The sequence below is a fragment of the Agelaius tricolor genome, unplaced genomic scaffold (assembly GCF_023055355.1).
Source record: "Agelaius tricolor isolate 1412-34295 unplaced genomic scaffold, bAgeTri1.0.p SCAF_1, whole genome shotgun sequence".
NCBI lineage: Eukaryota > Metazoa > Chordata > Aves > Passeriformes > Icteridae > Agelaius > Agelaius tricolor.
This window is the reverse complement of record NW_027269261.1, coordinates 99,890,914-99,915,158: the sequence shown is the minus strand read 5'-3', so window position 1 is coordinate 99,915,158 and position 24,245 is coordinate 99,890,914. Positions and strand designations below refer to the sequence as shown.

Below are 24,245 nucleotides of genomic sequence, written 5' to 3'. Positions count from 1 at the left end.
ATACTATTCATCCCAAACTGAGGGACAAATGATATTCAGGTAATGTTGCCTTAGCTTGTTGTGGCTTTCCAGATTTATCATTCACACTTCACCTTTAAACTTCTTTCGACATTTTTTTAATGGTCTTTTCTAATGCACTGTCATGTAAGCAAAAAGTAATGCACTTTGCAGAATGGATTTTAAACAACTGAATTTCTGTCATACATTTTCGATGTACTGACTTCAGAGGTTAACTAAATAAAAATGAGTTTCAACAACATATTACCCTTTCTCCTATAATTAAAAAAACATTTTGAAAACATACATTAATATTTATCTCACATCTTGAGCTGGTCCATCCAGGTTCACAAGAGCATTGATACCCATCAATGAGATCTATGCATCTGAAATACAAAAGAGTGCTATTTAGCTGTTTACTTATTTAGTTCCATATACAGCACTAGTAGTATCATTCCATACATTTCAAAATAGTAGTCTGATGTAACCTACTGTAATACATGGTACTTTTCAATAGTTTTATAATGGATTTCAAATGTGCCTACTGTGGGTGCTGAGGCATTTTGTAAGGATTTTGATTGTCACATTAGGACACATCTCATTTCAACTGCTGGCATGTAACAGCTAAAGATTTTTTCTTAAGTATATTAAACATTAATTAATCCCCACTTACTGAATACTAGTTGTGGTAATGAACAAAAATGCAGGAGAAATTGAGATAATGTCACTATATTACATTAGATTAAGCAGGCAACATCTGTCATCTTTAAGTGTGCTTGTACTCTTGCTTTATGGAAGAACATTATTAAAAGTATATTTATCAAACATCCCATATCATTAAGTCTTGAATATTGTTAGTTAGGTACATTATCATGGAGATAATAATAGTTAAATAAGAATAGGCACCTTCCGTGAAGACAAGGATTTGGCAAGCATTCATTAACATTGATCTCACAGATTGTTCCGATGAAACCTCTCTTACAGTGACACTTGTAGGAACTGATGCCATCAATGCAACTTCCATTGTTGAGGCAAGGAGAAGACATACATTCATCTATATTTACTTCACACCTATCACCTGTTTAAAAATCCAGAAAATGCAACTAAGTTTTAAATTCTAAACTCAAACCAACACTATATTTATTAATATCAATATTTTCACATAATTGCTTTTAGTTACATAGATTGTTCATATAGTTCATGATATTCATCAATAAAAAATATCCATCTCGAATTTCCTATAGTGTAAATACCAAAAGGATGGTTATATTGACATACATAATGAAAAATGACAAATATAAAGTGATGACATCTGATTGATATTTGATATTTTAGTGCTGCTTGAGAAGATTAAAAATTCAAGATACCAAATTATGAGAATTGCGTAGTTTGAAAAGACAAAAAGGAAGAACACAGAATTTTATGCAGCAATAAAGTTAAATATTTTCTACCTCTCAAAGAAAAAAAATTGCATGATAAAAAGCAATTGATTGCTGAGAGCATACTCAAAAATGGAAAAGAATAATAAATTAGCATGTTATACTAATTTACACATGATATAAAAAAAGAACGTTGGTCTTTTGCCAGTAACTGAAAATTTTATATCTTTTTGAAAATAGAAAGAACTAAGAGAAAAGGTGAGATTTCCTTTCAGAATTGCTCAGCAGCACCTAGTTCCCTTGTTCAAGTCAATTTTGGTATCAAATATTAAAAGACTATTGACAACGACTTGTGATCATTTCATGAGATTTTAGGATAGACAGATGTGAATCAAAAGATCAATTAATAGGTTTATCATTTGAATAACCAATAATGAAGCCAATTATGTATATTAACAAAAAATCTATAGCATAAGTCTAAAAAATTAAAATTAACAAATAAACATGAGCAGAAATACTAAAAAATATATTGCATAGCATATTCCAGTTACAGAAAGAAAATCAATTATTTGTTAAATAATTTCTTACAAATCTAAAAACATACTTAAAAATAGTAACTGACTGCAAAGAACAAGTACTCATTTTGTCACATTGACATTAATCTTGTGAAAGGCATAACATCCTTTCAACATCATTTCAGCATTGTCTCATTCAGTCTGTTATGAATAAATAATCTGTTAAGAAAACTTTCTATGAGTTGTGCACGGAAAACTAGGGCTGAAAAGGTCACTGAGCTTGTTTTTGTTGATTTCATCTTAAGTAAGATTTATTATAACTTAGTGACTAATACCAGAGATTTAGATTTTCTATTTCTGTTGTACTTTGTGTCAGTAATAGACTTATTTCAGGCAATTATTTCACATATATCAAGTCAAATTCAATTGGTGCTGATTGGACTGCAGTAAATTTGAAAGGTTGCCACCTATTTTGAAGTATCTTTTTCTTTGTTTAGACAAGGTTTGATTTCCACTACAGAGAACTTTACAAGATAAGATTAGACCACAGGAAACAAAATAATTAAAACAATTAAAAACCTTAATTTCCTCAGTTTGAAACTTTGACAACCTTTTTTTTCATTAAATATCAATTAGGGACCTTGGATACATATGCATGGCTCTTGAGAACTATATTTTCCCATTTAATTGAAAAGTGAATACAAGAACCAGAGGGATAGAATATAAAAATATCACCTGTAGCTTGTACTGTTATTTAGATTTTTGAACTTTAGACTGGAGCATGATTTCTTTCTTCTCTTTGTTTGAAGGAATATGATACTGATACTTTCTTATTCCCCTAGTCTTGGGCTCTGCTTGGATTCCCCTTTATACTTTTGCTGCTCCCAGGCTGCCAGCATTAGCCTGGGAGTGGTGCCCAGACACCCTAGCACAGAGCAGCCACTGGCCCCAGCACAGGGGTTAAACCAGCGACCTGATAGGCCATGGCAAGGCTGAGCCTTTGCACTGCTGGATCAGTGCACAGCTGGGGCATCCCCCTGCTCAAGGCAAAAGTATTTACTGAAATCCAACACGAAGAAATCAAGCCACACCTAAAGATATAGTAGTCAAGAATTAAGATATAGTTGGCAGTTGAATAAACTTACAAAAAGGGATATAGAACAAGATAAACCTGAAACCATGCAAGTAAGTCTATTAATTAATTCTGAATATAGGAAACATCATAAGAAAATTAACATAGTTGTCAATATTTCCAGAGGAGGCAGTGTCACATTGTCACACTATAGCCAGGCAAGCTGCAAATATCAATTCAATATCTGTGATTTCTTAATTTTGACTTTAAGAACATAGGATTTAGTGTGATCAATGACTTTGTTAAAATTGAGGAAAACTTTTAAAACTGAAAGATAAATGAAAACTTGTAAGTGAAAAACGAATTTCTAAGAAACAATGCATATCTCATTTGAACTAGTGCAGTTCAATATGGAGAAAAGAATTGTATTGGTATGTTGCACTAAATATAATATGGATAAATTTCCTGTATTTCCTATATTAATGTAAGCACACTCACATATCTTACAGATAAAAAATATGTTTTATCCAGTATAGTTATTGTTTATTATTTTAACATTGTGATATAAAATGACATGTAAAATAAAATTGAAATAAGGCAAATTTGAAGATCTGTACTGTGTGTTAAAGGCATAAAGAAAAAAATGTTCTGTCACCACTCTAAAGCAATGTAAGTATAGCTTTGTGTAAAAAAAAATTCATATTTAATTCCAAATCACTCTATAACATGAATGCCTCCAGGATACACTAATATTAAAATTATAAACCTATTATTATTATTACTATTATCATTAGTAGTAGTAATAGTAGTAGTACTGATTTTCTTCTCCATTAGGTACGTTTTATGTTGTATTTAATGGTCTTATTTAAAACAGAAGCAGTTTTACGCATTTTTCAGAGTCAAATGACAATAAAAGACAGTTTGCTGTTCAGCTAAAAATTCAGCTTCTCTTTCTCTTCTTGGCATACAAGAAATCCCATTTACTATGAGTAAAGCAATGTATTATCCGCATTAGAGTTTAAATATTCTATCAGATATGAGAACTGTTCTGTGCTTGGAGGTTTTCCAGACCCAACTGGACAAAGACTTGAGCATCCTGGTCTGACCCCATAGCTAAAACTGATTTCAGCAAGCAATTGGACTAGAGACCTCAGAAGGACCCTTCCAACTTGATTTATTCTGATTCAAGAATGAAATTTTCCCTGTACAGCTTGATCCAGTAACCTAGTCAATGACAAAATGCATAGGATCAGAAGTATGACGTGGGTACGAGGAAGGAAATGAAAATGCAATAAGAATGTGATGATGGTATATGAAAAATTTCTAGAATGTAGAATAGAATACATTCTAGAATACTAGAATGAATTTTATTATACCCTTGTAATTTTCTTACACTTTTTAATAAAAATCTGGTCAAATTCAACCTCTCCCATATAAATCCAAAAAGATGCTATCATGGCTATATTTTCTGGGAGTAAGAAGCTCATCCTTATAGGAACTGTTTTAACATATAGCATGTTGTGTTCTGCAAAGTGAAACCATCTGTCAGCATTCATTGCTTTAGGTATTTATTGCTGTGAGTGATTGAAACATCCACAGGTTCTTAAGTGAATAATTGCTTGTTTCTATCTTATTAGTTATATCTGATTAATTTGTTTTTTTCTTTCTACCCCCAGTTGTTGTGGGTTAGGAACCACATTCCCCAGTTCAGTGCTGCCAATAGAACCACACTTCCTCTTTCCCCCTCCAACTGGAGGCACAAAAGGCAAAGATCAGGAGTTGAGACAAGAAAAATTTACTGGAAACAGCAATGAGATAAGGAAATTAACAATAACAACAACAATAACACCAATAAAAAAAAGAAACAATTTACATGGAAAGCCCATGAAAATAAACAAGTACTGGATGTTTTCCCCACCAGGTTTTCTTGACTGGAAGGACCCCCTCTCCCCAGAAGAGAGACTCCCTTTCCTCCTGCTCCCGACAATGACCTGAAGCGGTATAGAATAGCATCCCAGCCTTCATCATACCCCTTTCTAGCTACTACAAAATTTAACCCTGTCCTGGCTAAAACCAGTCAAGAATTTTTCAGTCCACAGTAAAACAAAATGCAGCATGAGAAATAGTTATTGAAATATTCTTATATAATTTAAAATATTTTATTTTCTAAATACTACAATAATTTAAGATGAAAGATATTAACTACATTTACAACTTTCACAAAGCTCAAAGAAATATCATGGAGTCACAGAAGAATACACTGGCATTATGATATATAGTGTTCCTTTGTGGTGTTCTCACATTAGAGCTGCTTAAATGTTCCTTTGTCTCAGTATTTGTAGCAGAGCAATTTGTGTGGAAATTGAGATTTCAATCCAAGAGTTCGGTAACTTACAAAATAGAGACTCCTTTAAAGCATGCACAATAACATAGTTTAATACATTCAAAAATCCCTCCAAAGTTACATTGGACGAAAAGTACAAAGACTCTCCTAGTTAGCAGTAATAGTTAGGGAACAACTTTCACAGCTCTGGAGCTCCTAGGAGTGTATGCCATTTATCATGATTTTAGCGTGGCTTTGACACTGTCTCCCACAATACTCCTGTACACAAGCTAGGACTTTATAGGCTGGAAGGGTGGACAACTAGATTGGTAAAAGGTTGGTTGTGGTGAATTGATCATATTCTATCAGGAGGTCTGTTAATAAAGGAATATCCTCAATTCTACCACAAGGCTTAGAACACTGGAAGGCTTAAGCCTGATCTTTAGTCATAAAAGCAGAAGAAAACTGCATGCCACAGATTCTTCCATGCCTTTTCTCACAAGGTCCCCCACCCCACTGAGAAATAGGTCCATTTTTTTATTGGCCTTCCTTCTGCTCCCAAAATAGATATATTTTGGGAGCAGAAGGAAGGCCAATAAAGGTATATAGAAGGCTTTCCTATGGCTTTGCACATGTTCTCTATTCTCAGCTCTAGTTTAGCTTTTCCTTTCCTAATTTCAATTCTACACACTTGGGCAATGACTTAATATTCCTCCTAAGCCCATGCTTGCTCCTTTCACTTAATGTGTGCTTCTCCTCTGCATCTGAGCTCAGTCAGGTGTTTCCTATTCATCCTGTTGGCCATACCTTCTTCAACACTCTCTTCCATGAACAAGGAGGAGCAGCAATGAAGCAAAGCTGCCACGAGACAAAGACTTAACTGTTTAATGTCTTTAGGCTCTGCTTAGTAGGCCATAAGTCACTTCAGAGGAAAAAGAAGGTTTGTATCCTGACCTTGGCTCCCAGGAGAGACAGCTAGCAATCCTGATTTGTCACTTCAAGCCAAATACTCAATGAGATTACACCTTACTGTTCTAGGTTCTTTCTGGCCTATGAAATCTTTGCTGAATAGTGTTCAAGCTCAACAAGTCCAGCAAAAGTGTCCCCTCCTTTCCTCACAAATCAGAATACAGCACAGACATTGAAGCACTTCTCAGAAAAATGCATAATGCAAATTTGTGGTGTTCTTATGGTGTGTTTACCAAACCTAAAGTTTTTCTAAAGTTCCCCAAACTTATGTGTATACTCTAATATTAAAACTAAAAGACAGACACCACAAACTCTACATTAAGTACAGAAATTAAGATTTATCAGTCTGCATGTTGAATTTGTTCTCAGTGTGCCAGTCAGTTTTGATGTCTTTATATGTCAGCTGTCTCTTGCTTTAATATCTCAAGGAGCATGCCATTAGATTCCTCCTAGCTGACTAAATAAGTGGTTACTTCAGTTAGAAGTGTAGTTACTCTTCTTCCACTGGATATCAATAGCAAGAAATGCCACGAGGCTTGAGGAGTGCACATGCAATCGCTACCACAGCTGACTGGCAGTACAAAGCTGTAAAAGCAGCTGGGAAGGTCAAAAAGACAAAGTAAACTTCTCTCCCTTTTAACTGATTAGATTTTGTGGGACTTTTTTGTTGGGTGAACCTATTGTATGAAAAGTGGAGCAGTTTCCATTGTCACATAGATAAGATGAACAGCAGGGTCTGAGGCTGATGATAAGGAAGACTGGGCCTCAAAACTGACATAAAAGATAAAATACAAGCTGAGTTATTTAAGCCAAGATTTTGACTTCATTTAACATATAACTTAAGTACACAGTCACTTCCAAATGTCAGTTTGTACTCATAGGGAAGATAAGAAAGAGAGATCTGTGCTTAACAGAATAACTATTTAAAGCTAAGGAATAATTACTGCTCTGCAGAAATGACTGAAATCAGTGACTTCATGGTACTTAGTCATTTTTTGGCATCTTTTGGATGATAGCCAGTAATTGGCCGTTTGAACAAGGATTTTGAATTTGTATAGCTCACTTAACACACATTCTATTTTAGCCACTGAAATCTTATTTTTAATAATGACTGAAGGTGAGAAAGTGTTGATGGAGGAGCTGCAAGGCACCTTCTGTGAGAAGAGAACAGGAATTGCCTCATGACAGACACAATTTCCTCTTTTAGCTTATAACCATTCCCCCTTGTTCTATCAATATGTGACATTTAAACAGTCCCTCTGTAGGTTTCTCACAGCCCCCCTGTACACACTCTAAGGCTGCTATAAGGTTCCCTTCTCTTCTCCAGGCTTAACAGCCCAACCTTTTTGGCCTGTCTCCACAGGAGAGGTGTTCCAATCCACTCACCATTTTTTGTGACCCTCCTCTGGACTTATTCCAAAGGGTCTGTGTTGTTCTTATGCTGGGACACCTGAGCTAGACACAGGTGGGGGTTCACAGGAGCAAAGCAGAGAGGGAAAATCCCCTCCCTCAACCTGCTGGCCATATTGTTTTTGCTGCAGTCCACAATATGGGTGGCTTTCTGGGCTGCAAGTGCCATGCTGACCTGACTTCCTTGTCAAACAACAGTTCCAGTTTGGGATTGTTCAGACCCACATGCAAGACCTTGCACTTGGCGTTGTTGAGCTTCATGAGATTCTCACAGGTCCATCTCTCCAGTGTGGCAAGGGCCCTCTGGATGGCATTCCTTCCCTCCAAGTAAATCAGCTGAGCCACGCAGCTTGGTGTCATAATATTTCAATAGTTGATGATTAAAGTTGTCAGTATATTAAAACATTTTTTTAAATTTAACTGATCATTGGAAACAATTCATGCTGTCATCTGTCTTTAAAGGGGCCTGGTCTTTGAAAGAAAAGTTCTTCCTAAATTACAGCTAATTGGAAAAAAATAATTACAAAAAAACCCAGAACAAAACCCAGCATCTTATCCTTTTTGGCTAAATATGTTAGGGAAACACTAAAGTCAAACTGCTTTGTCAATAATGAAAAATCAAGACAAAAGCACACCTGTGGATTGCTTGTTCCTTTTCAAATTAAAATCTCCTAAATGCTCATGTGCAGATGTCTTGTCTTTTATAAACATGACAGGGAATTCTTACAGAAACATGTACATAAAGTTTAATACAACTGTTTTAACATTTATTAGAAATTACATCTGCAGCACCACTGCCTAATTAACAGAAGTTTCTGTGACACCCAAGAAGTACTACTTAGAACACAGGCCATCTGAAGAATATATTGCGGGGGAAGGCTTTAAAAGATTTAGGCAGGAAAATTATATAGATTTTTCCATTTTTTGCTGAAATTTCAAGGATAATTTTGAACAACAGTGCACAAGTGATATGTGGACTTAGATTTGTGGTGAATGGAAAAAGGATATACAGCTATACAGAAATTCCCATAACTGTACTTGTTCTTTGTTCTGTGGAGAATTACATTCCTTTCAGTTCAGTGCATGCAAATTGCATCCTTTTTTATCTTGTACTTTATGTGGCATTCATCACAGGCTGGGATAGATAGGAAAAACAATTTTATGCATAAAAAATGCAGAAATTATTCAATTTGAGGAAACAACTGTAAATATTTCTGCAGTCATATGATCCCGTGTTTTCATGTTGCTTAAGATGGATCTATCAAAACATTGTGTATGAGCTAGCTCAGCAGCACACTGAACATTTAAATAAAAGTCAACATCATTTTAGGGAAATTTTACTGCATCTCTACCCATTAAATATTTTTTCATGACTCTGTAAAAATGTGCAGATTAACACTAAAGGCAGTGGTGTCAATCAAACAGGTCAAAAGTCAAGGTGTTTCTATGGTTCTGTACAAATTCAAATGACAAGGTAGCATATTCTCGTTTGCAAAATTTTCTCTGTATCTATGGTAATAGTTTTTTTCCTGGCTGAATTAAAAAGAATACACATTAATTTTCTTTATACTATACAATAACTCATTTCAACTGAATGTATGGGTGATTAAAGAAATTATAATTCAAGTCTTAATATCAATAATTTTGAGCTACTTCAGGAGAATTAGATAAAACTATTTTTAAGTTAGTATTGATTTATCCTCCAATAGGGAGATTAATTTTTGTCTTGCTATAATATTAAAACAATGCAAAACCTATGAAATAAGCTTCTTGGCTGAAAGAGTAAATCCATAATCATACCTGTAAATCCAGGTAGACAGAAACACCGATAGCCTCCAAGCCTGTTGATGCAGCTTCCTCCATGTAAACAAGGCAAAGTTTCACACTCATTTACGTCCATCTCACACAGAGACCCATAGTATCCAGGTGCACAGTTACAAACGAATCTTTAGAAAAAGAAAAATCAGGTATGTCAATGGAAGTAACAATGGGATCTATTGCAATACTTCAAAGCCATATGAATCTCCTTATGCCAAGCTGGTGTCCCTAATCCTCATCCATATTAAAATAGTGAACAGAGTTTTCTCATTTCCATGTTTCTGAAGCAAAGAGGGTGATTTACTTTTTGTTAAATTAATAGAACAATTTGGCACAGTAATTTTAACTGAAGATATAAGAAATGACTTAAGGGCTACTGATCTTCTGGCATAAGTCTCTGAATAACTTGTGAAGTGCTGTTGAGCAAACACAGGGTTTGTACCAATCTAACAAGATCAATTTTCTTCTATTTCAGTCTTTTTCCAAATTAAAAACAAACAAACAAAAAAGTAAGGAGGAAAAGTTCTGCACAAGTTGTGCAGAAGACATTTTCCCTTCTATCTTTCTTTAATGTCACATAGGAATCAAAAAACTGAGCACTAGCATTTGCTTAGTTCATTTATGGTGAAGGTTCCATCCAAATCCATAATTAACATAAAGAAATCAGGGAAACTTGTCATTTAGTAGTGACTAACCTGTTTATAAGATCCAGGCAAGTTCCATTGTTCTTGCACGGTCTTGACAAGCATTCATTAATCTCCACTTCACATAGGGTCCCAGTAAAGCCATGTTGGCAGGAGCACCTAGCAAAAAGGATGTCACTATATTATTTTTTAGGTTATTACAAAAATTCAGGAAAAATATGGCAGATGTTGAGAGGTATTAATTAAATGGTACCAAAATCATGTTTGCTTTTTACTGGTAATTGCAGAGGGCAGTACTTTAACAAGCACCAACAAGTAGAGTGTCTGAAGCCCTTTGTTACCATTAGCTAAAGGCCACAGGCTTTGTGCTGACCCCACTGTGCAAGGGCTTACTTAGAACTTGCCTTGGCCTGAGCTGCATTTCACTTATTTGACACCTGCCCTGCAGCCAGCTGACTGATGCCTCTCATGCTATAGCTTCAGCTCTGGAATAGCATCCGTAGTGAGGGTGTGAGACACTGAGATGACCATGGTGTTACAAATAATAGCCTTTTGTGTTCCACTCCTGAAGGATGGGATGACATCCAGAGGGATGAAGCAAACCTTGAGAGGTGGGCCCTTGGGAATTACATGAGATTTAATGAGACCAAGTGCAAGCTGCAGCTGGGTCAAAGCAACCCTGATATCAACACAGTCTGGGGATGAGCAGATTGAGAGTAGTCCTGCTGAGAAGGACATGAGGGTGCTGGTGAGTGAGGCCCCAAGAAGGCTTGAGACTGAAGATGTGAAAAAACCAACTGTGAACATCATAGTTCTCCTGACAAAGACTTCCAGATGCCAGTGACCTGCAATAAGACTGCCAGTTCTCGAAGAAGAACAAGATCACTGATCACAGGATGCACACAGACTTTTTAAGGATAATCAAAGAGACAGAATTGCAAGATTTCTTATATAACAGCTATAACTATATTCTTCATTAAGTTTTTCTATTGATTTCAACTCAGATTGTTTGTACTACTGTAAGTGGACTAACAACAACTCTGCTTTTTTAAATTGGATCCTTGTGATTTTAATTAGTCCTACAAAAAATTCTTGGCGTCATACTTATGGTGTATATGTATTACTTTTTGCACACAAGATTTCGACTATAATGTAACTGTCAAATACATTACAAACCCTGCCCCCCCTTCACTGAAGGTCAGCAAACATTAGACATTCAGAGTACAAAAGGAAAAGCTAGATGATAAAAAGCCATGTATCATATCTGTCATTCAAGTAATGTTCCTGACCTGTAGTGGTTGACCCCATCCACACAGAGACCTCCATTCTGGCATGGGTGGGAGATGCACTCATCACTGTTAACTTCACAGTAAGTGCCCTCAAATCCTGAAACACAGATTTTATTAATGGTGAATGAATGAACTCAACTACTTCATGTAAATTAAAAGGTAACAGATTCTCGTGGGCATTTGGCTATCTGAGCCCAGGACTAACTCAGACAATGAAAGTGGCTGGCCTAGAAAACCTCAGCTGCACTCAAAGCTGTTTAAGAAAAGCCTGAGAGAAGCATCAGCAATGGCTAGCTCTTCTCTTTGGGGTGTTTAACCTGCAGCTCTTTGTCCCTGGTATCTGACTGAGCTGTGTTGCAGCCATGGCCAATGCCTAGCTGTGCAGTATGCTGACTTTGGCCTACAGACAGGCTCCCTGGCTTGGCCTTGGAGCTGCCCCATTCCCTGTAGCCTTGACTGGCCCCTCTGCTGTTCCTGGACACAGCCACTGGTGCAGCCCGGCCGTGCCTCATTCACATACTGTCAGACTAGTGGCTGACTGCTGCTTCTGAAGGAGCCAGCCCTTACTGCTCACTGACCCTAAGATCAGAACTACAAGTAGAAGTAACCCTGAAAGAACTTTCTCCAACTATATTTGTTCCTTAGCTTCAGCTAGTTGATTTCCAGACAGTATATGAAGTCTCAACATACTTTAATGAACCAGAGAGAACAGATTTGGGTAGAGCATCTGGATAAATATACTGGGGAAATGCAAGCCATTTTAAAGGACAGAAAAACTTCCTTGGAGAGTGTGGGACAAAATCAGAAACTAAAAGCTAAGTCAGTAATTAATATATTAGAGAGTAGTGGAAGTTAGAGGACCACATTTATTCAAAGCAGTCAGTAGCTGAGAAAAAAACCCAACTGGGTTTTATATTTAAATGAAGACAAAATGTGGCTAAGGTCTTATCTGCACAGTACATCACTTGCATAATACATTCCATTTGCTTGTGTAAGTGTTCCAGAATATGTACTAAAATGAAATAAGACACTTTTCAGTGATACATGAACCCTATTTTTGCTCTTAGACAGCATACTGCATCTTATAACATTTGCATAAATAGGTGTCCTCCTAAATGTATACTTGTGGTGAAATTCTATACAGACCGTGGAGAAACTATAGCTACTCAGTTGAATTTCACAAATTCAATATATTTGTTTACAACTGATGGAGAAATGAAACCATTGCAATGAGCAAACTATTTGCATTGTATGACTTATATGCGAGTGCTGATTGCAGGTTGCCTAAAGACCATAAATAGAGTTCACTCAACTGATTTTGAACATCACTGATATAGAAAAATTAAATTGAAACAACTTTAAATTTAGCTATTGAAATTCAGTATATATTGCTATAAATATGGCAAAGGTTCTACTGGACTCTTAATTAAAACAATAAGCAAAACATGTCAACTTTACTTTTGTAGATACCCGAATAAGAATTTTTTTTTTGTTATGTTTTGTATTTGTGGTTTTCAAGTACTTAATGAAAGTGAGGAGATAATGAAAGACCACTGTTAGAATAGTATGGCTTATTTTTATCTAGAGAAAATCTTGACTGGAAGAAATAAGTGTCTTGGTCAGAGTTCCAAAGAAAGCTGTAGAAAGAAATCTCTGCTGGTACTCCAGTATATGATCTAAACATGAGCCCACATCAAAGCAGTTGTTATTTTCTTCTTATCAGGATTATTTCTGTTCAATAACTTTTGGGCCTGACTGAAATGAACTCTTAATATTTGCTGAAGATTTCACAGCAATGTTACTATAAAGCTGGGAAAATAAAGCCTGGAACATTTCTCAAACTAGCCTTTCAATTATAGTCATTTATGCTGTTATGATGTTATTTTTTTTTTCAGAAATTTCTTGAGCATGAAAGGATACCCTCATTTAGTTTGTTTGTATGTTTCACAAAATTAAAACCCAACAGTAAAACCAAACCAAATCAAAACAAAAAAAGTTCAAAACAAACCAGCAAAAAAAACCCACTAATCTCCCCAAAAACTGTAAAAGAATGGTCATAATAGCAAAAAAAATCTGTCTCGGTATATTGTTTTGAAATATATCCCTCAGCACAGAAAAAATTGTATTCTGAATGGTTTAGTTTATTATGTGCAAATGAGCCTGAACCAGAGCGAACCATCCAAATACTTCTCTTATCTGTGGCATGTGTAATCTGCATCTTAATGCTCCTGAACCTTCATCTATTCCTGCCTGTATTTTGATTAAGGAAAAAAGAAAGATGAAAGAACTATAAACTAGTACACCACACACCAAGTTAGGTACTAGGCCTGGTTGTGTGAGTAGGCAGAAGTCATTGACACACCAAAGCAGGTGTTTGATACATGCCATTCAGTGCCACTAAGTAAGAACAGAAAAGTTGACAACACATTTCTCTAACTCTGGTTTAATTAAGAAATTGGAGGGCATTAGTGAATATAAGACACTAGGACTCATAGGACTATTTGTAGTCAACTTCCTTATCTGTTAATTTCTCTTTTATTTGTAATGTTTGAAATTTCTAGAACTAAATTTGATTACTGAGTGGAAGGCTGTCAATGGGCAGGGAAAATGGAACTTTACTGAAAAGGACACACTGAAGGTAAACCAATGTAACATTATAAATAACTCACAGATATAGATATATTTTAGCTTTATAATGCTATTGCAATTAGTTTAAAACATTTGTGAATGTATTGAAAATACATACATAGATATATTTGAGGAAGTATCTCAGTAAGGTTAATTTTTGTGGTAACATAAAATATTCAAGACTTTCAGAAATTAACAGAGATGAAAAACAACTGAAAATTATTACAGTTCCTTATTACAGTGTTACAAAATAAAATCTTATTTCTGTCTAATTTTAATTGTTCAGGTGGCGTGAAAGTTACTTTAATGATATGAGGTATAGGAACATCTGGAAAGCTGTTACTTAAGATGAGACAGATGCTGATTTTACTTCTGTTTCTCTGAAATATAGGAGATCCTGCATTGGAGTTTGTCAACTCTGTCTAAGGGGCTTCTGGGAATTGCAAAGTGATGGAATATACAGAATATAGAAGCTAAATATCTGCTGTCACAGTTATGGTCATTTCCATCTCCTTATTCCATTGCAGAGAAATATTACGAAATTGACCTCTGCAGGTAACAGGGTTCTAATGGGATTCTTTTGCCCTAATCTCTCTACTGTTTCACTCATCAGAACAGTACCATAGATGTTTCTCTCCTTACCATGAACTATTTATGAACCAATGTTTGCAAACAGCAGAGATATAATAGCAGTCCCATAATCATTAGTTCAGGTACTTAGGTTGTTCAGCATAACATAAGTAGGTACATGAATCAAAATCAGAGGTGTGTAAAATATTAGGCACTGTAAAAAGGCTATTTCCCTCTGTAAATTATGTATGCGTATGTCTGAAAAAGAAACTGGCACTGAAGGACTCAGAAATTTGACAATGGCAAACTCCAATTTGAACAACTTGTTTTTCATCATCCGGTTATTATTTCTGCTTGGTATTATAAATTTTCTACATTATGATAATTTTCACTTAGCCTTGTTTCAGGCATTGGCTGAAAAATATTTTGCCTTGGTTCAAATTTCTAGCTATAAGGTCCTATAGACCAAATAAAAATGATCACTAACATCTAGAACAAAGAGTAGGTGTCATGGGAAAGCTATTGACAGGAGACTGATAAAAGAGGTGAAAAAGTCCAGGGAAAATCTGTTTAAAACAAGGACTTCAAAAATTACCTTGAAGCATAAAGAATGTATTGCTTTTGGAAACGACAAAGAAAAAATAAAATGCATAATTCCAGTAAAATTAAAAACTGTTGCTATTGTTTCTCCTTAGAGATGAGTCCTTTTTATAATTTCCCTGGAACAATACACATAATTTCATTACACCCTAAAACTGATGGCTTTAACCTTAAGCCCCATGCATAAACCAGTTTTTCAACTTCTCAGTTTCTAGCTTTCTATTTTTAAAGCTGCAATGAAGATAAATAAGATGACAAAGCTTTTGTGTACTTGTGTGCTGTAATGACAAATGTTGCTACCCCCTGCTCTTTTTACTCCTCTCTAAAACTGTGTGCTTCCAAAAGCTATGAAATTAAAAAAAAACAAAAACAAAAACAAACAAACAAAAAACCACAAAAAACCAAAAAAACCCAAAAAACCAACCAAACAAACCCAAAAAACCCCAACTTTACAGCAAAACCACATGAGGCAACTGGTCAAGAATTCAGCCTGCCTATCACCTGAAAGATTTTTCCTAAGCTGCCTAAATAGTCAGCAGAGCGACATAAGCATTTCTACAGCATTAGCCATTTCACCTTATATGTCTATTTTTGTGTGAAATGAAGTACATTAGAAAATAATACGTCCTTAATGTAATACTGTGGACATCCACAATCCAGACATTTCCAGTTTACGTCTTTCAATAATACATACATTATTATACTGGTCCAATCTCCCTTCTACCATAACTAATTAAGATGTTACTGAGTTAACACAAATGCTGGCTGTCCAAATAATCCATATTTCTGAAAAGAGTAGGTAAAGCTTTAATATGAACTCTCTCTATATGTATGCAATACTTAATGTAGAATATGTAGCATTTCCTGATAATTTTTCTATCAGAGAACGTTTATGGAAAATTGTTTCCATTGTAATAAGGAGAATGCATGAACATCCTGAGGTTATCCTATTTGTATTACGTGGACTAATGAAGGAAGTTCTACATCTAATTTTAATGAGAGATTATTTTCTACCTTCTAAGAAGCAGGAATTCTAGGAACCACTTTAATTCAGCAATCTTGGCCTTCTCTTCCTCTCTTTATGACAGCAACAACTCTATCTGCCTTTCCTACTAGCTTGCCTTGCTACTATATAGCTACTATACTAATAACTACTAATAGTTCTCATAAAAGAATAAATCACAGTTTAAAAAATTCTTATTAGAAAACACTGGATATTTTCTGGCCTGTAGTTTATGGTTGCAAATTACTTTTTATCTTGTTATTCTCTGCAATATTTATGCACTTATAATTACACAGGTTTCACACTTTCTTAAAACTGTTATCTTTTATCTCTATTTCATCATTAATCAAACTTGTTCATCAGCTCCAGCAGAGAGCTGATCTTGCACTCAGTAGTTGTATGCCTTCTCATAGTTTTCCTTGATTCTGAATACATTTCTTCAGTATTTTTTTTTTCTTGGAACATAATTCTTAGCAAGCATCACTATTTTTACCAAAATGTCCTATCTCTCTTTCGGGTTGCCTCTAAAGCACTAACAGTTTTGTGCTTGCCATTATCTAGAAGAGCATGGTCTAATGCCTAGACTCTTGTTTATTTACATTCTATTTTACTTATATATGCAGTTGAATTGCTCTTTGGATCTTTCTCATGTAGACCTTTTGGGGAATTTACGAATAGTGGCCAAGACTCATCTACAAATATTTCAACATTATTTAAATTATATAGTCTTGCTTACATCTCCTGCCTAGATTTTCTGTTACACTAAATTTTCAGTTCTATTATTAAGATTAATTCTAAGAATGGAGTTTTCTAATACTGGAAAGACATGTTGATAAATTAAGCAATAAAAATTCTGCTATTTGCCCTAAGTTTTCCATTCCTTCTGTTTTCTTTGCATTTAGTCTGTATTATTTAAGGAGATCCAGTGCTGGCTATATGATTAACAGCTCAAACCCATATGTCCCCACAATTGTCTTGATCAAACCCTTGCTTATCAATTACTGGCAAAGTATTTGAGAGGGGTTTTCTCTACACCTCTTGGGAAACTTGTTCTACAGCAGTGATTCTTAAGCTTTTGCAATAATGGCCCTCCCTTCAACATTTTTGCAACCTTGAATATACCATTGTGCAATTGTAGAGATCATAACTTTTTAAGCTGTTTAACCTGCTTCTGCGGACAATTTGACTAACACTGTTCCATGATCTATGAGATGAGAGCCCAGTTTTGTTACACAAATATTATAATCTATCTCTTTGAAGGAAGAAAACCGCTGTATCTAGGGCAAACAGCTCAAGAGGAAGTTTTACATTAACAGTATTTATAGAATTTTAGAACTCTTTATAGCAAAATCAGCTATAGTTCCCCAATGTACATACAGGAACAAAGATACAACTTTGTTTTATACTACAGCTAATCATGACTTAATCACCTTCCTACCAATTTGCTGTGGTAATTCTGTCCTAAGCTAACATCTTACATCAACTTTTATTCTGCCCAATTCATACTCTATCAGCTTTTATCTTCTCTGACCTAGCCAACACAAATCCTCTTTTTCTTCTAAATATGTACCACTGGCAGTGGTATAATTTATGGTCCTGCTGTACCCATCTCAGATATGGTGTTCTATGATATGGTGTTCTCAGATAGTTTTTAAAATTTGGTAAGCACTGCTACATTTTGTGATTCCTGTTATACCAGACTCAACCTTTCTAATGACTGGACTGTTAGCTACTGGCAAGTTTAATCCACATGCCATTTACTACTAAATCAAGTGTTTTGGAGTAATCTACCTATATTTTTGAAAACCAGCTTTTCTAAAGATGCTTCACTAAGCAACTTGCATACCTCCCCGGTGATGTTTGGGTTTTTTCCTCAGCAGCTTGCGGTAACATTTACCGTAATAGTAAAAAAACCTAAGGTTTTATATGCTCCTCCCTCCTAGATTTTATATCCATATCTTTTTGTCACTTATCCATATCATTTGTCACTTAATAAATGACATTTTATGTATTTTCATGTAACACTGAAGTTATCTGCTAGCCTTTGTCCCTAAGAGGCCCCTATGTTTATAGGCATAACAGTGAAAACTTCAAAATCTTGCTCCAATTCCAGTTTCAGTAATTGTACTCCCCCGCTTTTCTAACTTTTCTAACTTTTCAATACAGTTGTTAATTAGTTAATTTATTCTTCAATTCCTACATGGACGTGTATAGCAATGTTCTGCACAGTTAAACTGTTGCTCTGTTTCACCTTGGCAGTTCTTGTACATTGAGGGTGAGATTGTGTCTTTTAAGCCATGGCCCAGGGAAGCTGTCAGCACCTGCTGTGATTTGGTTCCTTGTGCATACAGGGAGAAACCCACTATATCCATTAAGCAAGGGAAGATTACTTCCCTGATGTGCCAGGCCTTCCTGACAGCTCAGCAGGAAAAGAAACAATTTCCAACTTGCTCCAATTTTTGTACTTCCACCAATTTGCATACATTTTTTCTAAATCTGCCTGTCTGTTTTGTCAATTTAGTTTGTCTTTGCTGGCCAGGTGCATGTCTATCTCTATGTCATTGTAACAATTGACTGAGAAATACTGATTCTGAGTGCTGAATTTAAGACACCATAGATTTAATAAGTATTGTAAAATAAGAAATTAATAATAAGTAAACTGACAGCTATCTTCCCAGTCTTTTAACACAACTGATAAACCTGCTGCAATTCATATTGGTTTTATGTTCTTTGAAACATATTCTTTGCCACTTACACTAAAGATAGTGACAAATTCAATATATATTTGCAATTTTCCAGAGCACAACAGAAAATGGAAGAAATTAACTATTCCAGTTCTCACCTGTTCTGCAAATGCACATTGGATTTCCATCTACTTGTGCCAAGCAGGTTGAATTGTTTATACATGGATTGTAAGGCAGCTCACAGGGACTGAAGCGCTGGTGGCAGAAGTCACCAGTATAAAATGGAGGACAAATGCATACGAACTGCCCCGGCTTCACAGATTCGAAACACGTGGCTCCATTCAAGCATGGTTCAGATTCACATTCATTTATATCTTCACTGCAGTCTGGCCCTGTCCACCCTGCTATACATGTGCATCTGCAGGGGTGAAAAAAAAAAAAAAGAAAAAGAGCATTGACATGGCAGAATAAAAATTAACAGCTTGGCCCAATCACTTCCAACCCTTTCTATTTTAAAAATAACAAAAAATTTAAAACAATATCAATAATACATTTCTGTGACTAGTTTTTCTTTTCCTGGCAATTGTATCAGAATGCATTATGAATAAAAGTTATATTCAGGTTATTATCCCAGAATTTATCTGAGGATAAATAAATAAAAGCAAAAGGATTTATTCTAAGTCACAGTATCACTTGGAGAACCATCTGGTTTAGGAAATGCAGATAGAATCATGTTTAGACCATTTTTAAGATGAAGCAAGAACACAAATTATCACATGAAAAAATTAAACATGAAAAAATTAAAAATGAAAAAATTAAAATTGAAAATGTAATTAAAATTAAAAATGAAAATTAAACATGAAAAGTAAAATTTCTAAATGTTAAATGAATTAAATGAATTAAAAATGAAAATTAAACATGAAAAGTAAATTTTCTAAATGTTAAGGATTAGAAGGACATCTTTTCATATGTATGAAACGAATAAGTACACCAATGTTTAGGGTGAAATGCATCAGGTAGCATATCCAGTACATTTAAGAAAGTAGGAATCATGAGGGATCCTAATTTCATTGTATTCTTTCTCTTTTTTGAATGCTTTTTTGAAGATCTGGTAATTATAATACAGGAGAAAAAACTTCGACCAAAATCTAAATTACATCTGAATGTAAGTAACCTATCTACATGAATGAGGTAAATATCTTTTGTTTTTCACAATATACATAAGATGTGGTTCTGTAAATTCAAAGGAAACAATTTGCTAATGTTTCAAAGCTTGCAGGGCCAAATTTCTTCACTAGCTGCAATAAAAGAGGCCTCTATGTACTTTAAAAGTCATACATTCCTGTTACTTTCACTGTAAATAAAACTGAATTTAATTTTAGTTTTGCAGATATTTGGCAGGACAAGATACAATATGAAAGATGAACTATTCGAGCTCTTGTCTACTTTGATCAATATTGATTTCAGGTATTAAATCATTCAAATATATCTTCATCGTTATAATTGGATAAGAAAAATTGTTCTTAAATAACAAACAGGTCGTTTAATGGAGAATCTGTTGTGTAGTTCTGTTCTGTAAGGCACAGGTATTTCTTGCCACATGAAAGGCAAATTTCACCTCTTAAAAAGATCCAGTCTTTTCTTTCAGATTTTTTTGTGTTCTGTGTTATTTAGTTGTGGGATACAATCACTATGTCACATAAAAAGAAATGGATATTACAAAGGAATTTTATTTATACTTTTAAAGGCCTGAGTATTTTAGCATTAAGGATTTAAAAATCAGGTTACTGTATTTTTCTCATGTTAAAAACTAATACCCATTGCTATAAAAAATCATTCAGACATTCTTAAAATAACTGACAAAAATCACATTTCAGAACTCATAATTTAAAATACTTAAGACATACTTTTGGAAATATGGTTAAAAACAATTTCTTTTTATTCTCTGCTTATACATAACAAACATACCTGCTTTTGATACACATGCCAGAATGCATTTATTATCTAGCAGCAACATCCACTGAATAACACTGCATGCCCAATTACTGCTTTACTGAATTTTCTCTTAAGTAGTCAATATATAAAAGCATCAGACTCTTACAAATTAAGCATCTCCAAATGTCTCATAGTGAACATAGGAGAACAGTGACCCAACAGATGTTAATTGTTTAGCAGCTGCTCTTTTTTTTGTTGACTTCTTTTATGAAGTTGTGAATAAATTACTACTGATGCAGTACTACAAATTGGTATGTAGCACTTGGCTATGCTCCATTTTTAGCTTAAAAAGCTCATTAAGTGGAGAGCCTTTCACTTTGTATTAGGAGAACATGGTTCAGTTCTGACCTGGTCCAGCTTTATGGATATAACTGAGGTGCAGAGGAGCAAACATTAAACACATTTCATTCCCTTTTTCCCCCTAATGAGTTTCATAACTGCCTTTGAGTTATCAAAACTGTTCTGTATGACTACAGGGAACACTAGGTCACTGAAACACAGCAGTTACCTACACTGCAGAACTAGCCAGTCCTACCCTGGCTTCATGCCAGCTCCCAGCTGAGGTGCAACAGTCAATATTAATGCAAAGGAGACAATTAATAACAGAGCTTTTTGTACTCCTTTCTGGATTATTAAAAAGAGTTACTGGAAGCCTCATTAAATGTGAAAAAAAAATAATATACATAGAAGCATCTATCCTGAGGCCCAGTTTTAAGAATCAAGACAAAATTTTGTGTTAATGAGAACTGTTATTTAAAAAAAGGTAAGGAGGTGTTAGGACCATTAAAAGTGAGTTATAAATTAAGCTATTATAGTTGTTATTCTTGGAAACAAACTGATCAAAAGGCAAAAATCCAAACACTTTCTCAAAATGACTAATTTTTTTCACTTCATTACAAAAATCAAGATGATTTCTAGAATTCTCAGGGGGAAAAAAAGGCTGATATATGCTTTTAAGAGTCCATATAAAGATAGCCAAAGCTGAATTAATTTCTATTGTTTTACCAACTTGCCAATATCAGTATTTTTCTTTCCAATAACCAAATCCAAATACACCCATTGATATTAGAAAACCAAATCATGACTGTTTTGTGTAAAATATTAGTTTTAACAAGCCCCATTAACTGCTTAGATTGTGACATGTGTAGAATTCCTCCAACACGTATGAATCAGCTTCCCTAAGTATTATCTCTTTACTTTCCATACCTATCTCTATAAATTGAAAAGCTTTCTATAGAAAAACAACCAAAAGGAGGGGGCAGTGAAAATACACAAATTATATTTATGGTTTTATATTTTACCACCTGTATTAACATTAAAGTCAGAATTAAAAAATGCAAAATCTAGTCATGAATTGTATCCAGAGAAGTAGTGTTAAAGTAGTAAGTTCCTCTGTCTCCATATGATGAGTTAAGTATTAAATTTGGTTCTTAGTTGCTTGAAAATCCCCTTTCTACTTCTCATATTACAGTGAAATATAGGTGTCACATGTCTTATATCCTACATTAAAGGTATTGAGGAATTAAAAAACAGGGAAGGGGTTTAAGAATACCTGAATTGTTGATTTTGGAAAAAAAGTTTCTGAGGTTCATCTAGACTCCCCTGCTCAAAATCAGTACAACTAGAGTTTTCTCAGGACTGTGTTCAGCCTGGTTTTGAGTATCTAAAAGACAGAGACTCCACAGCCTCTCTGGGAAATCTATTCCATCACCTGACCACCCTCACATCACAAAAAAGGAGCATTTTTTTTATCTTCATATGGAATTTCAGGTAGTTTGCCTTCTGCCCACTGCATATTTTCCTGACACTGGATACCCCTGAGAAGAGTCTGCCTCCTTTTTTATTGCTCTTTTTTATCAATTTTACATATTTTCAGGAGCTTCTGTGGGCCAACAACATTCTAGCTGCAGAGGCTGTCTCTCCTGAATCTTAAGAGTTCTAAAGTGGCCGTCTGTCAATTAGAAAATCATATTGGGGGGTTTATTCCAAATTAGCTCAGCTAGAAGCTCTGGAAAATGCCAAAGCTTAACAAAAGCACATGGTAGACTCTTGGGGATGGTCCTGTGCAGGGGCAGGAGCAGGACACAATGATCTTTGTTGATCTCTTCCAACTCAGCATCTACTGTGATAAACAGTAACAGTAATATTCATATAGATGAATATTCCAGAGTAGAACAAATTTCAGAAGAAGCTATTTTTTTCCCTTAAATATCTTTCTTTATAGCATAAAAATACAAGAAACTGGTTTTTTTAGTCTTCTGTGTAGAAAGCATTTCAGAAAATATCAGTCAGAGTACTTACCTTTGCCACAGATAAAGGTTTTACAGACAAAATTACAATATTTAAGAAGAACCAGAACTGCTTTTTCCTCAGTGGTTCAGTCAAAGGAACAGGAATCCTAAACTGAACCCTCAGCTACAGTGTGCCCATCATTCAACTGCCTCTTTGACAGATTCTTGATGAGAAATGGCAAGACATTCAGTGAAGTTTAGGTCAGTCTGTTAGCCATACAATGCATGCAAAAATGGGCCATTCTACAGTAAGATTTATGCTGTTTAGTGCATTCAATCAAATCAACTAAGAGCCTGAGAAACCACAGTGCTTAGTGACAAATTTATTCCTTGTAATCTAGAGGCTATTGGACCATCTGAAGTAGAGAAATAAGAGCTTGCTTTCTATACACACACAGCTGGAAATTTAGGGCACCAACACACACCACAAAGCTCCAAGAACATACACTTCCAGTCACTACAAAGGCTTCAAACACTCGTGTTTCTATCTCTTCTTTCCTTCTACAAGCATGTTTTTTTCTTTCATACTCTGAAAGTTTATTATGTTCTTTTTTCCACAGAGAGCTACCAGACCTCTTTCACCAGCTTCAACCTGAAAAAGCTGTCACGAGTTTATCTCTGAAGTCCTTGTGCTCCTAAATACTAAAATACTGTAAGTTCTTTACTCTCATATGCCACCCTGAGATGATCTCAAATTTTCACCTATGTCTCTCCTCCTCTCCCCTAAATTCATTTGAGCCTGCCTTTACAATCATTACCATAACTCATTCTGTGCTTTATTCCTTGAGCTCTCCATTTGTAACCAATCAAATATTTGTAACCAATCAATCTGATTAACTGTTTAGAGAAAACATTAACTTGGGCTGCAGTGCTTATGCTCTGATGGAATTAAGAATCTTGAAGGATATAGGACAGCAGTGGAGTAGTCAGGACCCTGAATTTTAGGAAAGGAAACTTTCAGTTGATTAGCAGTTTAGATTAAATTTCAGTATTTGGGTCCATGGGATCCCCTAGGAAACAGCCTTCAGGGAAAAGGGATCTGAAGAAAGCTGGCAGAT

The 24,245-nt window shown here is 35.1% G+C and overlaps 1 protein-coding gene across 1 annotated transcript in view; it reads right to left on the bottom strand.

Annotated features, from left to right (window-relative positions):
* EYS (eyes shut homolog) overlaps nucleotides 1-24,245 on the bottom strand; it is a 791,734-nt gene that overhangs the window by 407,667 nt on the left and 359,822 nt on the right. Inside the window, exons 23-28 of the mRNA XM_071445583.1 lie at nucleotides 19,060-19,319; nucleotides 11,417-11,513; nucleotides 10,179-10,286; nucleotides 9,466-9,611; nucleotides 904-1,075; nucleotides 305-383 (exon numbers count right to left, since the gene is read on the bottom strand). Coding sequence (XP_071301684.1) covers nucleotides 305-383; nucleotides 904-1,075; nucleotides 9,466-9,611; nucleotides 10,179-10,286; nucleotides 11,417-11,513; nucleotides 19,060-19,319 — 862 coding nt within the window. The remainder of the gene's footprint in view (nucleotides 1-304; nucleotides 384-903; nucleotides 1,076-9,465; nucleotides 9,612-10,178; nucleotides 10,287-11,416; nucleotides 11,514-19,059; nucleotides 19,320-24,245) is intronic.